At 28.9% G+C, this 23837-nt stretch overlaps 1 protein-coding gene across 5 annotated transcripts in view; it reads left to right on the plus strand.

The window, feature by feature from the left end:
- LOC117168292 (nicotinamide/nicotinic acid mononucleotide adenylyltransferase 1) overlaps nt 1-23837 on the plus strand; it is a 100299-nt gene that overhangs the window by 16681 nt on the left and 59781 nt on the right. For 3 of the 5 annotated variants that reach the window (XM_033353821.1, XM_033353822.1, XM_033353823.1), the window contains exons 3-4: nt 5340-5441; nt 5521-5684. In XM_033353821.1, the coding sequence (XP_033209712.1) occupies nt 5340-5441; nt 5521-5684 (266 nt within the window). Of the gene's footprint in view, nt 1-5339; nt 5442-5520; nt 5685-9631; nt 9948-21533; nt 21709-23837 lie in introns of those variants that run through there. The other 2 variants (XM_033353820.1, XM_033353825.1) reach the window with 2 other exon arrangements.

The raw sequence follows: 23837 nt of genomic DNA on the forward strand, positions 1-23837 counted from the left end.
CTATAGCTTCATCTCCGAATTGTCTCCTAAAATAGTCTCTGAAAGCCTCTAGTATTCCATCTGTATCATATACCATTTCCCCCCTACTATTTCTCATGTTGATTTTAGTAATATGGTTCATCAGCTTTCTGGTTTTATTTCCTTTTTTATATTGAGTTAATCGACCCAATTTGCACCTTACTTTGATGACATCCATATCCAACCTGATCTTCCATGGTTGATCTCGATCCCTTGCTGGGAGAAAAACTGCATTTGCAGGTCTAGTTTTCTGGCCCAACTTTCTAACGGTTGCCACAGCTGCACAGTATACAATAGTTTGCACCTCTAACGCAGTTTGTGCTACGTTCAAATACGTAGGCCTTAGTATTGGTTCTACATATCTGAACTCTAGTAAAGCATAACCAAAATTCCTCTCAAGGTGCTGTAGTTTTTCTGGGATTTTCCTCTTCACATCATCGTTAGTAATATCCAGATGTGGTTCTAATGGATTCGGTAAATGATGTTCATTATCCTTAGCACATATGCCTTCAGCATCAGTCAAGTCTTCGTTATCCACATCTTCCAAGGCGAGCTCGTCAATAAGAAGCTGCCGATCCACTTCCATTTTGATAGCAGCTATTTCAACAGCCGAAAGCCGTCTGTTTACAGATATTTAGCGTTTTTGATCTGCCAGATTCTGATCATTTATTTTTGTGGCTAGCTCTGGGTATTTAAGGAAGAAGAGTCTATGATGTTCTCTCCTCACACTTTGCCCACATTTCTCTGCCAAAAAATAAAGGCGCATAACATCTCTGTTCATATGGTATGTCCATTTTCGTCGCTTTTTTGGTTGCTGAACTTCTGCTTCTGCCTCTGGTTGTATAAGGTCATCCACCTCTGGAGGATGTGGTGGTGTTGGATGATCAATAGGTTGAGGAAGAACATCAATTGCTCCTGCTTGACCGTTTGACGCGGCTTTCTCTAACTGATGTTCATTGCCGTCGTTTTTCCACGCCAAATCAACCTGTTGTTTAATCTACATTGCTCGGTCTAAAAAAAACATTGCAAGGGCAATGTTGTCACAGGCTTAAGATGGTATCTGCCCAACATGTCGAAGGCATTTTTGGTTTGAGGTTGGATTTTATTTTTGATTATTTAACACGGGGCTGTCCCGGCATATATCATCAGTCACGGACGCATTTTTATAATGCAATCAAGTGATCTGATTAGAGCAGTGTGCCCCGACATATTGGACAAAGCCTGGGTTTTACCCCATCATTGACGGACTGGGTTGCAGTCGAGTGCACGATGGGGGGACCAACAGCTTAAGGTGGGTTCCGAACCACCAGAACCTCAGTAAAGATACATTCGAAAATTCCCATAGGTGCCGGCTCAGGGATCGAATCAAAATCATTAATCGCCTTTTTTCTTATGGGAGGGGATAAATAATTTTTATTACAAAATAGAAATTTCGAATTGTTATTTTTTTGTTTAAATTTTCTTAACACCTCAATTCGAGCTAAAATTAGATTCTGATACCTAAGAACAATTAAATAAGTATTATCAAGTTGTTTTCAAAGTTATGTTAACCTAATTTTTTAAAAAGTCTTAAGAAAATTCAAAACGATTTTTGTGGCTTTCAGGTGTGTCAAAAAAGAATATAGAAAATTTTGGAGAACATTTTTTTACAGCATTTGACCAAATTTTATGAAAAATTCAAGTCCGTTAAAAAGATATTTCAAAGTCTTAGAAGTTTGCAGCAAATTAAAATATAATTAATAAATTTTTGGTAATCTTTCAAAGTTTTAAAATATTTGTGATCTATTTAAGAAATAAAAAAGTCCTGAATATTTTTCAAACTGACTTGAATTATTTCTACAATTTTGAATGATCTTTCAAAATACGAAAATAGCCTTGCAATCTTCCACATTTTTTGACATTATAAAATATATGATATTTTAAAATATGCAACACAAAGAAATTTCCTAATTATGAAGTTTCTGAATCTAAAGAAGTAAAACATTTTGGTATATAAACCCGCAGGAATTTTCCGACGCGGGAATTAAAAATATTCGTCAATTTTATTTTTTACTTCGTATATTTTCTTTAATGGAAATTTTACAGTATCAACAATTTTATGTTTCGTGATTTTTCGAGTCGTTCCATTTTTAGAAACCTTATGAAATGTTTTTGACATCTTTTTATCTTTTCTTTGAAAATTAATTTTTCAACATAAAAAAAACGCTAAAAATTTCCCCGGGAATAATCATAAAATTTGGTAATTATCTTAAAACCTTGCCAAATCCTTTAAAATGTCAAAATTTCATTTAAAAATCTTGAAAAATCTACGTACCCTTTTTCATTTACTGAAATATTTTTTTAAATATATATATTAGTTTTGAAATTATTTCTAAGCTTCTCGATAGCTTATAAAATGATTCAGATTTTCCTTCTGTTCGGTTGAAAATTCTAGTATTCCAATTAAATATTTATTATTTTAATTGAAAATTCAATTCTTAGGTTGGAAATAAAATTGTTTGGTTCAAATTGAAAATCTTATTAAAAAAATTTTTTCGCTTAAGATCTTTGGTTGATCATTCCTTTTTTGACTAAAAATTTAGTTATTCAATTTTTGGTTTGAAAATTGTCGTTTTTAGTTGAAAATCCGTCTTTTTGGGAGAAATTAATCTTTTTCATTGAAAATTAATCTTTTCGCATCAACATTCAATTATTTTAGGTAAAGATTCATCATTTCAGTTAAAAATTTATCTTTCTGGATTTCAATTAAACTATTCTAGTTAAATAATTACTATTTTATTTGAAAACTCATTACTTTGTTCAAAAATGTAACTATTTTTACATTCTAATTCCTGAGAATGTAATGTAATCGTCCAAATTTTCAATCTCTGGTTTTTAACGGATCTTTAAGTTTCGGCACTCACAAAATCCGAAAACCATAAAATTTCATCGGTGTCTGTCTGTCTGCATGTATGTATGCCTGTATGCATGTATGATTGTATGCATGTATGTATGTATGTATGTATGTATGTATGTATGTATGTATGTATGCATGTATGCATGGTAACCTGAATGTTGCACCCACGCTTTCACATTTGAAGATTCATGATTTAATTTGAAAACTCATCACTTTGGTTGAAAATAAATTTTTTTGTTGAAAATAAATTTTTTCAACTGGAAGTTTAACTATTCCATTTTTTGTAAAAAAACTGATATTTTTTAGTGGAAAATTCAAGCATTTGTTTCAAACTTCATTTATGTTGAAATGTTTTGCTCTGCTCTCTGGTCACGTGACTAGATTCTTACCTTGCCGCCACTTTTTTATTTCCCAAATTATTTTCACACGAAGTGCCATATCGAGTTGAAAATTGGGGATAATAAATAAGAAGCTCTAAGAAACGTGGGTTTGGTACTAAATTTGAATAAATATGAAAGAAGCAGAAAAAAAATTAAATTTGTTTTTTTTTTCAATATTTATAAAAATGTAGGACCAGAAACATCTATTTTAATGCTTCCTGCTTAGTGTTCCAAATTTTCAACTCGATGTGGCGCTTCGTGTGAAAATAAGTTAGGAAATAAAAAAAGTGACGGTAAGGTAGGAATATGATCACAGGGCCCACTCATCACATGGCCTTGAAGGATGTTTAGAATGAACATCATGAATCAAAATAAATTACCGGGAATTTGAAATCGTCTGCCGAATCGTCACCCTGAAATAAAATGTTTTCTCGTATCAATAATGTTTAGAAACATTTCGAAATATATTTTGAGTGAAATAAAATTACCTAATTGGAAATTTTGGTGTTCGAAATTGATGGAGCAGACAATTCGTAATCTTTATCAATATATAAAACATGAAAAAAAAACTATAAAACTAAAAAAGCTCGAAAGATTGAGCGCGTCTAAGGCGCGCGACTATTGGTTGTCGCGCTGTGCGCTCGATTATGTATTTATCTCAAGCTACGCGCTAGGTCTTTCTATTTTCGCACATTCTTTCGCAAACCTTTTAAAATTAAGACTCAAAACATCCACCAGTGTAATTTTGTGATTGTGAACTCTCTTTTGTTAAAGCTCTCTCGGCTTTAACGAACACATTCTCATCGCGTATCTCGTGTTTCGCACTCGATTCTGTCTAAAATGTCAACTCTTCTATATTATATACAACACTTTTATATCAAATATAATAGATTTTTTATGTAACTCTTCCTAGGATGGATTTTTCAAAGATTGCAAAATGAAGAACAAATTGTTTTTATCATGATTATTTTAATATTCGTTTCGTATTTTGCTTTAAATTGTATTGTATATAATTTTTTAAAATTTTTAATCTTGTTTTTTACGCTTAAAGAAAACCTATTGTGCATCTTCATGTGGTCTAATACAGGAACCTACATAAGGTCCTATATAGGATCCTTTGTCCTCTTTCGTCTTTTCTGTCCCTTTTCAAAAATTTAATTTATTGATAAAGTTATAGATGTTTTTAGGCGAACAACTTTTATCTATTCATTTTAGTTCGTACTTCTGTCGTTTTTTCAAAAAAATTTAATATTTTTATTTTTAATGTTGTTTTTTTTAAGACTAAAAACAAAAACTACGCGTCCTATCGGAATGTGATTCATTACAAATTTGTATGTTTTTCCAGGGCGCGCAATTTTAGCTTATTCATGTTTTTCGTATCTTGCATAGTTTACCAAACAATGGATTTTTTGGATTTTTCCTTATTTTTGGTACAATCAAATTTGGAATTTTCATATTTTCGACCGACTTAAAATAGTTTTTATGATAGTCTTGTAGCTCTTTTAAAAATCAACGTTTTTCTTCTCCTGACCTTTTTTCATACCATGCGTTGTTTGGATTAAAACGTTCATTTAATTTTTTTTTAAATTTTGAAAATGCTCTAACTCTGATAATTTTCTTTTTATCGAAAAAAGTCATTAGGATAAATTGTTTGAGTTTCTGAGTACTATGAATAACCGTAGATAGAATTTCCAAATCTTGAAAAAATCTGGTTTCAAAAATTTGGACAATGCGCTCACTTTTTGAATTTTGATCCAAAATAGCTGATTTACGAACTTTTTCTTTCTTTTTAGGCCTTAAAAAAGTGTGCCAAAGCAGAATCCAATCTGATCAATTTTTCGAAAGTTATTGTGCTTACAAAATACAGACTACAGACAGACAAACACCTTCGTAAAAATCGTCTTTTCTAACTCAGGTGGTCTCAAAACTTAGAGATTTGATGAAAACTGACGAAGTGAAATTTTACATAAAACAAGTACCTTCACATTAGGATGAGAATGTAAAAATGAAATAAAAATTAATCAGTTAAAATTTGTTGCATGTAGATCGAAGCAATTGTTGGTCAACACGGTCTTGTCGTAATAACAAGAGAAGGATCCACTCCAAACAAATTCATCTATGATTCAGATGTCCTTTCGAAACATATGGTACGTCTTTTAAAGTTCAACCTGTGAAGTAAAAATCAATATGAAAGATAGGTCACGTTATTTGCTTTGCCAATTGCAGTCTAATATAATCATCGTCACGGAGTGGATTCCAAATGAAATCAGTTCTACCAGGATTAGAAGAGCGTTAAAGCGGAACGAAAGTGTGAAATATTTGCTGCAGGATTCTGTTATCGACTATATTTACCAGCACGGAATTTACGGTGCCAAAAGGATGTCATCCATGTGAGTGGAATCAAAGATATCATACTTAATATCTTTGATCGAATTAAATTTTGATTAAAAACAAAACGTATTTCTTTTGAAACTAGTGAATTTTATAGAAAAATTGCCGACCAGTACTTTCATTTTTGCGCAATTTTTGCTCAGTTTATTTATTCTAACAGTGCAAAATTATCAGACTCCTAATACTTTTCCGATTTTAGGTTTTCTACTTTTTTGTTACTTTCTCTCCGCCGAATGGTTTTTACATTTTGTTGAAAATGGTGCCAAAGTTTTATGATTGCTTGATTTGATATCTAGATAAAAGTCAACATAAAACGATAAACGATTAGTTTTTGTAAGTAAACGTAATACCTCAAATACGAATGTACCTATTTTATGAGAGCCCGTCCATAAACTACGTTACCAATTTGAGGGGGGAGAGGTCGCAAAGTTACGAAGTTAAATAACATTTAGCAAACCTGGTGATAATTTTCAACAAAGTTTGCGAATTTCGCAACAAATGAACTCGAAATGGTGCAGTTCAATAATGACCTAGTAAGTTTCAAAATCGATTTTGTATTCTAGACTTCACACTTCTTTTTCTATTCCCCTCGTTTCCCTTTTTTAACGAATTCTTTTCCCCCCTATTTTCAAGAAAGTACACCCCTTTCTCTCGTTTTTTCGCTTAAATGCGAACTGAATTAATAGAACTTGATAAGAAAATCCCACATTTTTAGTTGAAAAATATGCTATTATATTTTTGGTTTGGAAATTATCTCGTTCTTTGAAAATTCCACTATTTCGTTGGAAATTTAATTATTTAGTTAAAAATTAAAGTATTTGGTTAAAAAGTAATCTTTTCGGTCAAAACTTCAATTACTTGGTTGAAACCTGCACTATTATGTTCAAAACTATTTTTTTTAAAGATTCATCTCTTCGGTTGAAAGATTAAATGTTCTGTTAAAAATTCTTTTTTGTTTTGGGTGAGATTTAATTTTGTAAACTAAAAATGTAACTGTTCCAGGTTTGGTTGAAAATCGATCTTTTCTAGCTAAAAATTGAACTACTTGGTTGAAAATTCATGTGCTTTGTTGAATATTTTTCTTACTTTGCAGAAAATTAATCTTCTTGATTGAAAATTGACCCTTTCTGGTAAAAAATGTGACTTTTTTGTCATAAATTAAACAGTTTTGGTTAACGGTTTAATTATTTGTTTGAAATTTCGTCTGTTTCTGTTGAATTCGACTGTTTTTTAAAAATTTCAAATAATAATATTGTTTGGTTGAAAAATCTACTATTTGATTTAAAGTTGCACCATACAAATAATTAATTATACTTGTATATTTATGATTTTAGTTAAAAATTCATATTTTCGGAATGAAAATTGAACTGTTTTGTAGTAAATTGGACTTTAAGGCTTGAAAATTCAACAAATTGTTAGAAAATTAAACTATTTGGTCGATACTTAACTTTTTTGTTGAAAATTTAACTATTTGTTTAAAAACTGTGCTGTCTTTTGAAAATGTAACGGTTTTGTTAAACAGTTATATTTTTTGTCATAAATTCATTTATTTCGTTGAAAGTTTAATTACTTTGTTAAAATTTGTCGTTTGTTTGTTAAAGATTCATTTCTTTTGTTGAAAATTTTACTATTCAATTGTTAAAAATGTAATATTCTTGGTTAAAAAATTATCTTTTGGTTTGAATGTTGAACTCTTGTTGAATTTTTTTAAAGATTCATATATTTTTTTAACAATTTTTCTCTCTGGTTGAAAATTTAACCATTTGATTGAAATTCCCTTTTTATGTTAAGGGTTAATTTTTGCACTAAAAATAAAATTTCTATTTGTAATCAAAAATTGATCTTTTCTAGTTGAAAATTCATATTTTTTGTTAAAATGCATTTGTCTGCTTTTTATTTCAAGTTAAAATATCCTCAGGTTAAAATATTTACTATTGCATTTTTTGTTAAGAATTTATCTTGTTTGGTTGAAAAATATCACTACTTTAAAAAATGTGTATTGAACATTCATAATTTTATTTAAAAATTCATATTTTTGCGTAAAAAATTTAACTGACTTTTAGGAAATTATTTGGCTAATAGTAATTATTATTCGGCTGAAAATGAATATTTTTGTTGGAAATTTAACTACTCGGTTAAAAATTAAAATATTTTTTTAAACATTCAATAATTTGATAGCAAATTAACTTTTTTGTTGAAAACTCATATTTTTGCGTTAAAAATTCAACTGTTGTGTAGACCAGTCGTCTTTTTGACTTCACAATTAATCTTCTTTGATGATAATTTTTTATTTTTGAAGATTAGTTTTTTAAAATAAAACTTTAGCTATTTAATTTTTGGTTGGAAATTTTCTTTTGCAAGTTGAAATTCAACTATTTGGTAGAAAAGTTGCATTTTTGGGCCGAATTCAACAAATATTTGAAAATTAATTTTTTTATAGACATTTTTTTCTGAAATTAATTTATTGGACTGAAAATTTAACGATTCCTTATTCGGTTAAAAAAATTTGTTGTCAGTTTACATATTTGTTTTCAATTTATCCTCTTTGATTGCAAATTCATATACTTGCTTGATGATTGAACTGTTTTGTTAAAAAATCGTTTTTTCTAATTTAATTAAATTTGCAAATTCGTATTTGGTAGAAAATTCATATTTTTTTGTAGAAAAGTCATCTTTCTTGGTTAAGAATAAAGTTTTTTGTTGAAAAATCAACCATGATGTTAAAAATGTATTTTTTTCGCTTGAAAATTCACAAATTTGGTAGAAAGTTAAACTGTTTGGTTGAAAATGAACTTTTTCGTTTAAATTTGAAAAGGTTGGGTGAAAAATTAAATGTTTTGTGGATAGTTCGTCTTTTTGGCTCCAAAATTAAACAATTTTGTTTGAAATTTATGTATTTTATTGGAAATTCTTCTTTTTTTTTAGTAGAAAATTAATCTTCTTGGTGGAAAGTTTACCCTTTTGGTAGAAAATTTAACTAATTGGTTCAAAATTCATCTTTTTCGGTTAAAAACTCAACTGTGCTTTTAAAAAGGCAACATATTTTGACTTGAAATCTTGGGAATTTAAAGTATTTCATATTGAATATTTGTTTGTTTTGGCTAGAACAATACTTTAGGACCATAAAAAAAGATGCAGTAGGGCCTATATAAGCTGCAAGTATTGCAGATTAGAAATAACAACAATTCAAGGATTTAATTGCTCGTAAAATTTTAAACGCGTTTTTCTCGAAACAACTTTTTTCAAACATTTTTTTGATCTAATATAGTTTTTTTTTATAAACAATTTACTGGTTATTTTCTTGACAAAAAATCGATTCATTTCTTTAAAAATGCATTATTTATACAAAATTTTGTTTAAAAAGAACTCCTACGTAGTTTTATCGCCAATAGTATATAAATTATAAAAAAATTTGGGTTTTCGTTTCACGTCTTATAGTACTTTATGAGAAAACCGTCCTCTCGTGAAGATCTTTAAATAAAAGACGATTTTCAGGACGGGCTCTTTCTCCGCCATTTTCTATCAAAATTGGAGTAGTGTTACCCCTTAATTTTATTTAAAAGAATTTATTTTCCTATTATTCCCCTATTTTTGTGAAAAATCACCCTCTTTTTCTCTGGTTTGCGAGAAATTAATAGCCCAAAATCAGCAATGTAGTTTATGGACAGCCTCAAACTTAAAATTTTAATTTTAAGTTGATACTTTGATGCCTTTTGCAAAAAAAAGAGTTTCCCACAAGTAAGTTTTTTAATTCCATTAGACAAGTCTTGTCTTCCACTCTCAATTTCTACATTTAATGATGATATAATATTTAATTATTCATCATAATAAATAAAGAGATTATTATTTATAAGGAATTTAAAAGTGGAATATTTCTAACGATAGAAGTATGTTATAATATTATGGTGTTCTTTTTTTTTCACGCTGCCATTGTTGGATACTAAAGTAAGTTGGATCTCTCTTCAAATATAGAAAATAGTGTATTGCACAATGATTCAAAATACGAGATTGCTTTTTTAACACCTTCTCCCACCGACGTAATCATGGAAACTCCAAGTCCCGTCGATAATATTTCCATTGACATGCCCGACTCGAAATCCACTCTCGGAAATTGCAACGAATCCGAACAAGCGCGTGAGAAATTTCTAAGTATGATTTCCGAAAATGGAAATACGTTCTTGCCAAATTCAAATACTGCGTTTTCCGACTTGAATCAGCAAGTCATTCTGACTGAACCTGGGGATTCTCAGATTTTTGAAGAGGTAGGTTCCTGTCAATCTATCGAGAACGTGGCGGCTGTTGGCTCGGATAGAATTTCTTCTGTAGATTGCTCGCACACTAATGATACGGCAAAAGTAGAGCTTCCAAATTTAGTTCTAGACACTAATCTTCCTATCGATAAAGTTATAAATATTGACACGCTTGGCAGTCCAAAAGACTCGAGTGGAGGAAGTGAAAGTCGTAATAGCAAGAAAATTAGAAAATCTGTCATATCCGAGAACAAAGAAATAGTTATTGTATCGTCGAGCGATAATTCTTGTGATATAGAGTATATATTGTCGCGTAATATACATAATACTAGCAAAGCACCCGAAGTAAAGGAAGGTAAAGATAGTTCTGGTGATTTAGGGTCTTCATTATTGCACAATCTTCGAGACATAACGAAAGGAGTTGAGCTGCAGAGTGGAAATGTCTCAAAGATCGCGAGTATAAAACCGATTCTCAGTATTTCGAAGAAGAATGATTCAAGAAAGATGGAGGAGAATAATCACTGTCTAAAGACTGAGTTTACTTGTAACCTAGACATTGGAAGTCACAGAAGCTTCGGTCAAGTCGTCAACTTCAGAAAACTGAACAAGAGCCGAGGAACTCAGACCCAAAGTGATGGTCAAAATCTAGAAAGTGCAAGTCAGAAAGAAATAGGCATGACCGAGAGCGAGACTGAAGATTCCGAATTATCTCAAATGGAAATGTTCATCTCGAAACGTGAATCTCATCTGGAGATAGACGGCAAGTACCTGAAATCATTAGTCAATTCTAAAAAGAGTCCTAATAAGATTAAAGCTGATGGAAAGACAAAAAAGATGGAGAATCAAAAATCAGAGGATGATTGCACTGTATCGGAAGGTGATCAAAGTGTTTATGAAGAATCGAGAGAAGTTTGGTTAGGCTCTGATTCGAAAATAAAAAACGGGTCAGAAAATGAAATTGGACCAGAGAATTTTCAGATGGTGGATAGGAAAGAAATATTGATTAAAGATGCACCACTGAAAAATTCAGAGAAGAAGCAGAGACATTCGATTCTTCTTCAAAGTAGTCTAGACTCGATTGATGTCAGAAAGCCAAACACTGATCAGTCTTTTGAATCCATGGCTAAAAAGTCGAGGAGTTTGGAGTACATAAAAAACCATTCCCTTACTTTCAAAACACCCTTGAGTTATTTTAGTTCAGAAATAGTTTTCGAGCCTCAAAGACCGAAATCAGAGAGTACGATTCAGCTTGTAACTGGGAATAATTTTGATGAGCCGACTGATGATTTTTGCTCAGAATGCTACCTTGCTAATGATCCATCCTCCACGGAAATATTTTACACGATTCGTTCCAATTGCAGTTCACCTTTAGGAGATTCCACCGAGTGTGATATCTGTAGCTCCTGCAATCTTCCAGATTCGGCAGATATTTTGGAGTTGAAGATGCAACTTCCGAAGAGTCAGTCGGTCTGTGAAGTTTGTGAAATATGCGGAGAACCTGCAACAGATTTTGAAGATGTTGTCTTAGCTTCTTGTAGACAGGAAAATACGGAAGTTATTGACAGACGTGTGACTGCTCTCAAATCTTTGCATTTGAGTCTGCCAAAGACAGGTTTTGAATCTGATGAGGAGATATTGTCAAATCAGACAACGCTGGAAGAGGAGCGATTTGAAATTGAAAATTGCGGTTTACAGGGTGAAAAAGGAGTTGTGAGTGAAGAAGAGATTCAGATTTCAGAAACGGAAGAAACTTTACACAGTGTCATTGTCGAGAGTCAAGAATTCCAGTCTGAAGAATTTAAGGCTGAATCTGAAGACCACGTTTCCAAAGAAATTGTGGATCTCCAAGGACCAGGATTTTTTGTGCCAAAGGATGAAGTCGTGATGTTGGCTGAAAATGTAAAGAGACTTAGTAGAAAAAGTTCTTTTGTCAAGAAGAGTGCTTCCGATCGACAAGACAAGAGAAGATACTCTTCTGCTGATAATTTACCGCACAAATTATTTCATAGAGGAAATGACAGATTTTTCAAGTCAAAAGATACGAAACTCGTGGCTTCAACTGACAGCATTCGTCCTATGAGACATTTTAGAAGTAAATCGTTGCGAAGATCTTCTGATAGTATTGGTCGTTATGGTTCGTCGACTGATAATTTGGATCGTTTGGATGAAAGTGTTGATGTTGATGAAGAAGGGACGAAAGAAGAAGTTACTGGACCTGAGGAACCGAAGAGGAAAAACAGCGACTCTCTTGAGTCCATTTTGTTGAAACATGGAATTAAACTTATTAGCCAAAAGGAGACTGTCTTATAATCTTGAAGTTCAGGGTACTGAATAAAAATTGGATCTGAGTTATCAAGTATCCAAATTATAGAATGCGAATTACTTTTTATATCTCAATTTAATTGAGAGCAATGCATATAACTTCTGCAATTGGTGCACATGAATTATTGTAATTTAAATGATCATATAATTGCTTGAAATACGAGATTTTTAAATTTATTGCTTTAAATTTAAAATGTTTATATTATTTGAAATTGTCTCTAATTTTTGGATCGTTCCTAGATCAATATTTTCTACTTAAAAGTATGCAAGGTGGGAATTTTTTCGAGAATATCCTTACATTTAAAAAAAAAGTTTCATTTGTAAAAGTAGCCTTATATTACTGGGTTTAACTAGTCGGTTGGAAATTTAAATGTTTAGATATAAATTAATTCTATTTGGTTGAAAATCAGATTTTTTCTTGGACATTGATATTTTCTGGTCGAGAATTGAACTGATTTGAAGAAAATCTGTCTTTTTCATTTAAAAATTTGTTCTAATTGAGAGTTTAACTATTTTATTGAAAACTCACCTCTTTTGTTTGAATATTCATAATTTTAGTTAAAAATTCATCTCTTTCGTTAATAATTGAATTATTTTGATAGAAATACATATCTTTTTGTATGAAAATTAATTTTTTAACTGCAAATTTAATTGTTCTATTTGTTAGTCGAAAATTTATATTTTTAAATTAAAGTTTTTGCTTAAAAGTTGAACAGTTTTATTGAAATTTCTTTTCTCTCTCGACTAAAAAAAATATTTCTTAGTTGAAAATTCGTATTTTTCGTTGTATTCAACTTTTTTTTTCTATTTAAAATTAAGATATTTTTTGGTTTAAAATTCAATTACTTGGTTGAAGTTTTAACTACTTTGTGAAAAATTAATTTTTTTGTTTAAAGTTTCATAATTTTAATTAAAAACTTATCACTTTGGTTGAAAATTTAACTATTTTCTTGAAAATTCGCTTCTTTTAACGTCAGATGAAAATGCGTGTATTTTCTTTAAAATTTAACCATTTATTTTGAAGATTCATCATGATAGTTGAAAATCTTTTCGATTGGAAATCTCCTTTAACTGGAAAATATTTCGTAGTTAACAACTCGTGTTTTTTGGTTGAATTCAACTGCTTTTTAAATATTTTTTGGTTTAAATATCAACTATTATATTTTTAGTTGGGAATTAACCTTTTTGGGTTAAGCTCCATCTTTTTCATTGAAAATTTTTCTCTTTGGTTGAAAATTTGTCTGTTCTTAGAAAATTCGTTGTTTTTTTTTCGTTGAAAATTAATTTTTCCAACTAATACTTTAACTATTCAATTTGTCGTTAAAAATTCATCTTCTTCAGTTGAAGATTGATGTATTTTGTTTAAAATTTAACTATTTCTGTTGAAGATTGATCATATTAGTTAAAAATTTAACTATTTTGTTAAAAATCATTTTTTATCTTGATTGATAATAAACTTTTATTAACTGAAAATTCAAATGAATTTCAAGTATTTATTTATTTATTTTAATTATTATTCCAATTCGTGGAATTCTGGGACAAATCCAAAAACGGACTAATTTTCATTAAAAATGGAATAGGTAGATTTTCAGTTATAAAAATGAATGTGTAAAAAAATGTGAAGAAAATAGTTGAATTCTTAATTAATAAGATGATGAATCTAGCAAGGATCATCTAGGATGATGAATCTCCAAGCAAAAAATGAATTTTTAACCTGAAAAAACAAACAGATTTTCAACAACAACAAAAAGGAATATTTAAGAACGAAAGAAAAAAAATTTCCAACAAGAAGAAACGACTTTTCATTAAAATGCGATAATTTTCATTTAATAAAATAAATTTTCAACTCGAATAGTTAAATTTTAAGTTAAAAGATTTAATTTTCATTACAAAAAAATGGAACTTTCGACAAAATAGTCTTCTACAATTGAAGACGTATGTGTTTGATAAAAATTCAACTATTTCTGTTGAAGATTCATCACATTACTTGAAAATTTAACTATTTTGTTCAAATTTTTTTTATCTTTGTTGATAATTAGCTTTTCAAATGAAAATCTAACTGAATTTCAAACCTTTCTAAATTAAACATATTAATGGAATCAATTAATTTTTCAAGTTAAAAAAGCAGTTACTTAATTTCAAATATTAATTGTACTATTTTTAATATTTATATATTTAAGAAGACTGTAAAAGAACATTATTTATTATAAACTCGTGAACTTGTGAACATGCTGTACTCTTTAAAAAAATTCGAAATATTTGAACAGCTCCGTATTATGAAAAATGATACGTGGAAAAACCTGGAATTGCCAGGGAATTTTTTCCCAGGTTTTAAGTAGACACCCTGTTATAATAATTTCGATAATTGACATGGATTCTCTAAAAAATACAGTTTTTATATATTTTTTTTAAACTAGGGTACGAGCTTTTTGTGAGTAGACAAATATTTTTATGTGCACTTATTGCATCCGGGTTTTAATTGTATATTCTTGAAATATGCAATTATTAAAACATTCGATCAATTTTATTTACCAGTGACGTAGGCCGTAATTTTAAGTTATATACTCGAACTAAAGCAAATTGTCCATTTTTTATGAAAGAAAAGAATTGAAGATTAGTACTCGCTTGTAAATCTACCAGGTGAAAAATTTGTTGGAACTTTTTGAATTCTGTCTCGTCCTATGAGACTTTTTACATTCTTTACATACATGAATGTAATTTAATTTAATTTTACCGAAACGCATGCTATATTACGCACCGATGTTCAAGTAGTATTTAAAAAACTAAATCGTTGATGCGAATCAACTGTAAAACTAGAAATTATAAACACACTAAAGACTTAAAATCTAATATATTCAAAGATAAGGGCCGTAGGAACAAATATTTTCGACGAAAAATAATAAAATGTCCAGTTATGTTGGAACATAAAAGCCAAAGCAGTGCCAAAAGTATTTACGCGTACTGGTAGAAACTCAAAGTATTATTAAATTTATAAATTGAAACCGACAATCTAATATGTCAATACGCATATTAATTATGCACAGAGAGATATTTATATCTGAGGTGATATGTCGGTTGTAATTATAGGAAATCTTACAATTGACGCATAAAATATTCCTTAAAACTTCCGTCAACTGATACACATGTCTAAAAATCAGGTTAAAATGCCAAGATTGACTGGAAGTTCCAGGTAAAGAGGGTTTTTTGTTGTTTGTGGTAATATGGCATCCCACGAACAATTTAAGAATAAATAAAAAAAATTGATCAGGCACTTTTTGTTTTTAATTACTAAGAAATGAGGAAATTTCCATTTTATATGGTCAATGTTTGGTCAGATTTTATAAATAGATTTTTGTTGTTGAATGTGTGAATTTTTGTCTCACGTAGTTTTTAAATTAAAATATATAATTAATATTATTATAAAATTTGTATATTTCATGGTATTTATGGTCTCAAATAACAGGAAAGAAAGGATACCATTTTTGATAATTGATGAAAACTGATATCTTAATTTCAGAATGATTATTTAATCTTTTTGTGCAATTTACAGAATATCAAACGACTGCATTTTTTCAAAAATACCAATTTCTGACTCAAAATACAAACTTTACCTACTATTGTTTGAAATCTAAATATTTTTTATTAACAATAAAAGTTTCCGACAAAAAAGTATTGTTCGTTTTAAATCACCGATTTCCGATGGAAACATTTTAACATAACTAAATTTTTTTAAATGTGATTTTTGTAATTGATGTTAAAAATCTTATAATTTTTCATACTAAAAATACCAAACTGTAAAGCTTCTTCAAAACTTAATGATTTTTCTTTAAAATAACTGATTTCTGCTGACAAAAATTAACGTAACCTTAAATTGTTCCAAAACTGTAAATCTTTGAAATCCATATACATATATAGTTGCGGTGAAAGCCACTGGCTTAACTTACAATTGTGCAAAAATATTTAATTCTTGTATAAAATTTAATGATATTTGACTAAAAATATCAATTTCAGGTGTAAAACATCTACACAATCAGAAGTTGTTGAAAATTATTAATATTATTTGAAATATAATATTTTTTTAAATAAAAAATATCAATAATTTCCGAAGAACAACACTAAAATAACAAAAAATTGTTTATAAATGACAATTTTCTTCTAAATCTAATGACTTTGGTTTAAAACAACTGACTTCCTCTGAAAAAAAACAATAATAACACGTTTAACTGTTAAAAAGTCACAAATCTTGTTCGATCTAAACCAGAAACTTCTAAGAGCGTACAGCTCGGGACTCTTTGCATGCTCAGACCGAAGCAATAAAAAATGGTCTTACAAGTTTCTAGTGTATAATGATTTTTGTTTTAAAATACAAATTTTAACTGACATAACCTAAAATTGTGCGAAGTTGTGTATCTCCATTGAAATGCCATTTTTTTAAATTAAAAATACCAATTTCCGACGAAAAACGCTAACACAATTCCAAAACAGACCAACATAACTTAAATATGTCGAAAAAATTAAAAATTCTTCGGAATATAATAATTTTTTATTCAAAATTCTAATTATTTTCGATTAAAAACTCTAAAGTACGGAACAAAAAATACAATTTACCAAAATCTATCTTCTTCGAAATGTAATTATTTTCGTTTAAAATAATTGATTTCCTGCGAAAAACGTTAATATAACCTGAAACGATTAAAAATTGCAAATATTGTTCGAAGTATACTGATTTTTGTTTTAAAATATCAATTTTTGTTCTAAAATGCTAACATAACCTGAGATTGTTCAAAGTTAGAAATCGTCATTAAAATATATATTTTTTCATTGAAAATACCAATTTTCAGCGGAAAACACTAACATAATCGAAAATTGTTTAAAGATTCTAAATCTTCTTCAAATTATTATGTTTTTTTAATGCCAATATTTGATGTGAAACGCTAACGTAATCTAAAATCGTACAAAAATTCTTAAATATAAAAAATTCAACAAAATATTAAAATTGTAGTTGAATTTAAAAATATGAATTTTATTAAAAAATTATTATTTATATTAGGAACTTTTATAATCTAATTATTTTTGTTTTAATAAATTAATTTTCAGTAGAAACGCAGACAAAACCGAAAATTGTCCTGTTAGCAACTTCATAATTTGTTACTTAAATTACTTTTTAAGAATAGTATTAAAAGTATTAAAGAAAGAAAAATGTTGCTTAATTTGCATAAGGTTTTCTATGATTTTTAGATTTAATTTTCAGAAAATTTCTTACAAAAAAGTTAATAAAATGTACCATATAATCGTATAAAATTTGATAACTTCAGAATAATTTAATATAAAAAACGACTTTTCTCAAAAAGGGCCTGACCGATTATTATTTTTATTTTCTCCTTAAACTGTTAGTGGAATGCCGTATTGCAATAAACAACCGAAAAATCCTATTTACTTCGAATTTTTGCCTAAACTTTGTTTAGGCCCATTCTGATTAGTGCAGGGCGTATTATAATTAAATTGATAGTAGATAAATTTTACGATAAGAAGGAAAAATAAAATATACGAATTTAATTTCATAATTCTAATTACACAAGTTACATTTTTTCAAATATTATATTTTCTGTTTGCAAAGATAAATCAAGACGCTAAAATTTTAAGTTTTTATAAAATATACTTTGTATGACATACACAAAATCATCGTCTACACAAAAGAAACTTAATTTTTTGTCTATTTTAGAGATTCTTTCTATATCTATTTCTTTAGTGCATGAAGTTCTATACATTTTTCGTCGTTTAAGAAAAGTTTTGAAAACGTTTATTGTCGCTTTGTAGAATCTGTTTCTGGTTTTAGATACTGAATCTCAAACATTAAATTTTAGTCCATAAATTGATTTAGAAAATAAATTTTTTGTAGCATGAATTGAAGTTTCCGAGTTCATTTCATGAAATGGTAGTGCAAATGCTTAAACTCCTAGCAGAGCTATGCTTTTGAAAGCGGAAGTCTTGTTCGCGATTGTAATAGTTTGCGCGTTCGTGCCTTCCTCTATTTTCTATGTAATGTTATAAATAGAAAAATGTCATCATCGTTGTAATTATTCCTATGTTTGTTAGTGTTTTTTGCATACCAGATGTTATAGGATGTTTCCTTTTTCAGTTTTAGTGCACTCTAGTAAATAAGTTCCATTATTTATCCATGAGTCGTTTCTTCGTTTACTAAGTAATAATTAAGGAACGGATTAGAGACACTTTGAAAACAGATGACTATCGCAGCTCGGATCTCACATGACCGTCCGCCCGGCAGAGAGTGAGAGAGGGGGGGGAGGGGGTATAGAAACGCACCTACCCGGAGTGCGCGCGCACGCTCGATGCTGGTCTAAACGGGGATCTCCGCATGTGAGAGTCGAGCTGCGTTCGTCAGCTAACGTCACAGTCACTTTAATGAACTCCCTGCTAATATTTTATTCAAACTATTTTTTATTAAATATTTGTTTATCCGAAATGTGGAAGTTTTAATGCCTCGCTAAATGTAATATTTTTCTATATATATATTTTTTTACACCTCTTCCTTGAAATCTAAAAAGCTTTAGTTCACACCAAAAGGAAATAGAATACTTGAGTAAAATTGATCTATCAATAGCTAAGGACAAAAGTACAAAAGAATTTTATTTCTCTACTAAAATAGCGGTATTCTTAAACTCCGCGGAGTGGAAATATATCACTTTGGACTTTGTTTGAAGTAGGGGCTTAAAAATAATGGAATAATTTGTGCATGTTGGCTTTTTTAGACAAAGGTGGGCAAATGTGTTTTTTTATGGATTTATATCATTTAAAATTAGGCAAAATTAAATTTTAAATCAGAAAAAGTAATTTTGGAAATCATTGTAAATAATTTTCTTAATTAGTCAAGAGTATACGATTACTACTTTAAAGTTTCATATTAATTGCCCAACTTTATTATTAATTTCTTTGTCTTTTGTTTCGTTAATGTGCCTACTCACCTGGAAAAGCTGGAGTTTTCAGGGAATTCTTACATTATCTGCTTCAATCTTTTTAAAGTTGTAATATGAAATTAAAGAACAATGTTTCGTGATTTGTGAAAGTAGCTTTATATTAGTAAATTTATTAATTTTGTTGAAAATTATTAGTTTTCTTTTTGAAATTTAATTTTTCAACCAAAAATTTGACTATTCTATTTTTATTTGGAAAATTGTTTTTTTTTTTTAGTTCAAAATTCAACTACTTGGATGAAAATTAATATATATTTTTTTTTATCACGTGAATCACTCGGCAGGGGAAAGGAGTAGTGTGTGGAAGGGATAGAGATTTTTCTTTATTGATATATCAATTGTTACCATTTTTGTTAATTTTTTTATCATTTATTTTTTCATTTTAACTAAAATTTTAACTATACTGTTGAAAATGTTTTTCTTTTTGATGCAAAAGTAATTTTTTAATGGAAAATTTAACTAGTCCAGTTGAACATTCCATAGTGGAAACAAGGAAAGCTAAGACGGTTCTGAGGACATTTTTTTTACGCAATTCAGTTTTCTTCGAAAATCCTACTTTCTCGCTTTTTTTATACCAATTTCAGTGCAAAATTGGAGTTTTTAAATTTTTTATTCTAAAAATGTAATATGTAATTAAATATATTTAAATATTTTAAAATTTAAAGGGATTTTAACTAAATGAATGCATAATTCATTCATTATTTTTACTAAAGTTATTATTTGTTTGCTTCTCCTGTGAAAATAGTTTGATTGAACTTAGCACCGCTTAGTTCGCCCGCTTCTAATTTAGTTGAAAATTCCTCTTTTTTTTTGGATGAACGATATTTTTTTTACTGAAAATTTAATTATTTAATATTTGGTTGTTAATTTATTTATTTTTAGTTTAAAATTCATGTATTTTGTTGAAAATTCGTCTTTTTTTGGTAGAAAATTAATCTTCTTTGTTGAAAAGTTCATCTTTATGCTTGAAAACTCAACTATTCCAGTTCAAGATTCATCATTTTAGATGAATATTTATCTTTTTGGTTTAAAATTCAACTATTCTATATAGAGATTCGGTATTTTAGTTGAAATTTTATCACTTTGGTGAAAAATTTAATTATTTTGTTAAAAACTCACTTTTTTGTCAAAAATTAGTTTTTTAACTGAGAAATAAACTGTTGCATTTTCATAGAAAGCTGATTTTTTAGTCGACAATTCAACTATTTGGTTCAAAATTGATATTTTTTAGTTGAAAATTTGATCTTTTTTAGTTGAAAATTTGATCTTTTTGAGTTGAAAATGGATATATTTTAGATGAAAATACAACTATTCGATTGGCAATTTATCTTTTTTATTTGAAAGTGGATCCTTTTTTGATTGAAAACTCAATTTTTTTGAACTGACAATGTAATTATTCCATTTCTGATAGAAAAGACATATTTTTTAGTAGAAAATTTAACTGTTTGTTTAAGAATTGCTCTTTTAAGTTGAGAATTGAAATATTTCATTGAAGATTGATCTTTTTAAGTTTAAAATTAATCATTTTTGTTAAAAATTTCTATACTTGTTTAAAAATCGATATTTTTTCGTTGACAATTCAACTATTTGTCTGAAATCAACTATCCCTGTTTCTACAGGGTATCTACTCACCTGAATATATCTTTTATCGAAATTATTAATATGTCAGATATAGACTAGTTTTTAAGTGCACGAAGTTAAAGATTCGGCTTAAATATTATGTAAATTTATGGAAATAAATTTAAAAAATGGTTTATTATGTTTAAAGTATTATTTATTTATTTATTTATTTAATTATTCAATGGTGATAATATATTTACGAATACCTAAACATTTAAATTAAATTCTTAGAAATTTGCACCATTAAGAGATTACTTCTCCTTTAATATAGCTATTCCTAAAAATGAAAAAAAAATATATATATATATATATTTATAATAAACTCGCAAAGTTGTACACATATTATGAATGTTTGATTTAGATTTTGAGTAGATACCCTGTTCGTATCAGTATCTATATGATGAAAAACTGAATTGAAGTAGCTGTGCTTTCAATTTGTTTTTACGTTATCAGTGTATTTTCACGTGTCCAAATAGCAAAGTTCTATCTCGGGTCGCGTTCTTTAGACTCGAGATAGATCCTTTCAGTGTACATCGTTTGAGGTAGAACCTTATTATTTGGCCCCCTCTATTTTTTTTATATGTTAATCAAACTTTTGTGTTTCGGATGAGATTGTGCATAAGACGTTGGCGTTTCTGATCAGCATGTGATATGTGTTTTCCAGGGTACAGCAAAACCTGCATGCCTACTGTAAGACAGATAGTTGACTGTCTTGTCGCTGCTCGTCCCATGCCAATCCGATGCGGCCCCTGCCTTACTGCTAAACATACTAACCATGCTACTAACCGTTGTAGTACTTGTGACGCCAGCTCTCTTAGAAGCACGGCTAGCGACAACGTACACATCTTCAACAACCTCAAAATCCTTCACGATAATGATAAAGACAATATAAAAAAAACATTTAAAACAAAACACCGGAAAGACGCTCGTAATCTAGAATCCATAGAAGTGTCTCTCAAGGTTCGAATTTAGACAACTATTATACTCGCATATGTATAACCGCGTCTCATTGACGACCAATATTGACATTTTACAATAATTCTACACATTCAATGGGGGGGGGGGGGGGGGGGGGGGGGGGCGAATTAATGAAAATTTATTTGAATTGGAAAATTTAAGATTGCCGATTCACAGCATTTCAATCGGCCATCATAAGCCCTAGCGTACCGCGTGACCATAAATTAACCAAATGGTAAACGTTACCGCTAAGGCGTATTTTCATCCTCTTTCTCATTTATTTTCAATTTCAGATAGAAGTCAACATTCTTTCTTATCTTTTTACACCTTTATGTATTTGTATTTATTCCTGTGTTTAATTCTTTATTTTTCAAGACTTGAATATATAGAAATACTGAACATTAAATGTGTAAAAAATAAAGACTCTTGAGTTTTGTGAGAAATTGTAAATGAATGTGAAAATGATGAAAATATGCCTTAGCGGGCCCAGTAAACAGACCTGTCCGCTAGGGAATTTTCAGGCATATATCACAGTCATTATTCTAAATTTCTATTATTACACACCTTACAAATTAAACACTCAAATATTTGAGATTAGCCATAATTTAATGCAAAGTTTTTAGGAACTTCTCAACATCATTTAGAGAAATTTAAAAATCAAGTTGATCAATGTAAACATTTTTTAAGAAAAAATATTGTTTTTTAATATATATTTAAATAACCTTTTCGAGATATAAACATTCATCAGTATTCCTTTTATTGCAAGAATATTATACTCCAAAGCATACAAATCTTCTTAAAAACAACTGATTTTCAATTACAATATCATACATTTTATTAGATTTTTTTGTGTGAAAAAATGTCAGTTTCTTAAATAGAAAAGTGTGTAAGAATCGTTCAAAGGTTACTGATTGATTTAAAAAAATTTTAAATGCCTGAAGAAGATTTCAGAGAAATGTTTATATTGCAGAAATTTGCTGTAAAAACATAACAAAAATGGGTTAATAATATAATAAAATGTCATAATAATTTATTTATCGTACGGAGTCCTGATATTCTAAATTATTTTTTGAATGTTCGAATCGTTTGATGTCCTTTTTTTATGTTGCAAGCATTATTATCATATTTTTCATGAAGCATTTTAATTTCATAATATTACGCATATTACAGTTTATAAAAATAAGATTGTATCAAATAGGGTCGTTGTGGGATCAAGTATTTTAATCTTGAATACAAATTTCATTATGTTTAAACACTTTCAGCATACAGAAATTATTTTTATGATGTCTACATTTTATAACATTAATTTGAAATAATTTACATCATATTTTTTATTTACAACACTAAATAAACTATTGAAAAAAATCATAAAACAATCCTGTTACCCAAAATAATAGGCCTTAGAGACAGTCGTACACATATACTTATCGTACAGTAATCAACTTCATTCTCAGACTGCAATTAAATTACTCACTAGTCTTAGCATTTGAATATTAATTGATTTTACCAAAGATGCAAATCAGAAAATCTGAAGAAAAAAGAAAGGAACTTTTTTTATTAAAGAAAATGTACTTTCATTCTTAGTCGGTTATGTTTGAATGACTTAATTTTAACATACGATAATTTTTCAATTAAGTCTATGGAGTGTACTTATCGAGTATGTGGCTATGTATTCATATCTATTGATCGCTGGTTTATATGTTTAGACGTAAGTTCGGAATTTTTCGTAGACTGATAAATCGTCCTTAATTGCCAAATATTTTTAAATGAATGTAAGAATTCAATGAGGAATTATTTCTTCGTATTCAAGTACTGAACTCTTTTTTTGTAGTTACAGAGACGTAAAACTGTATAGATGTGCAAAATTATTATATCGAGAAGAGATTTTCTGCCGTTCAAGTTACTCTTCTGTTATGTCATACATATATACACGCATATATATATGTGTATGGATATGTATGAATATGTATATATATAGAATGCAACAATGTACATGTTTGTATAATACCAT

This window comes from Belonocnema kinseyi, chromosome 2 (genome assembly GCF_010883055.1).
Source record: "Belonocnema kinseyi isolate 2016_QV_RU_SX_M_011 chromosome 2, B_treatae_v1, whole genome shotgun sequence".
NCBI lineage: Eukaryota > Metazoa > Arthropoda > Insecta > Hymenoptera > Cynipidae > Belonocnema > Belonocnema kinseyi.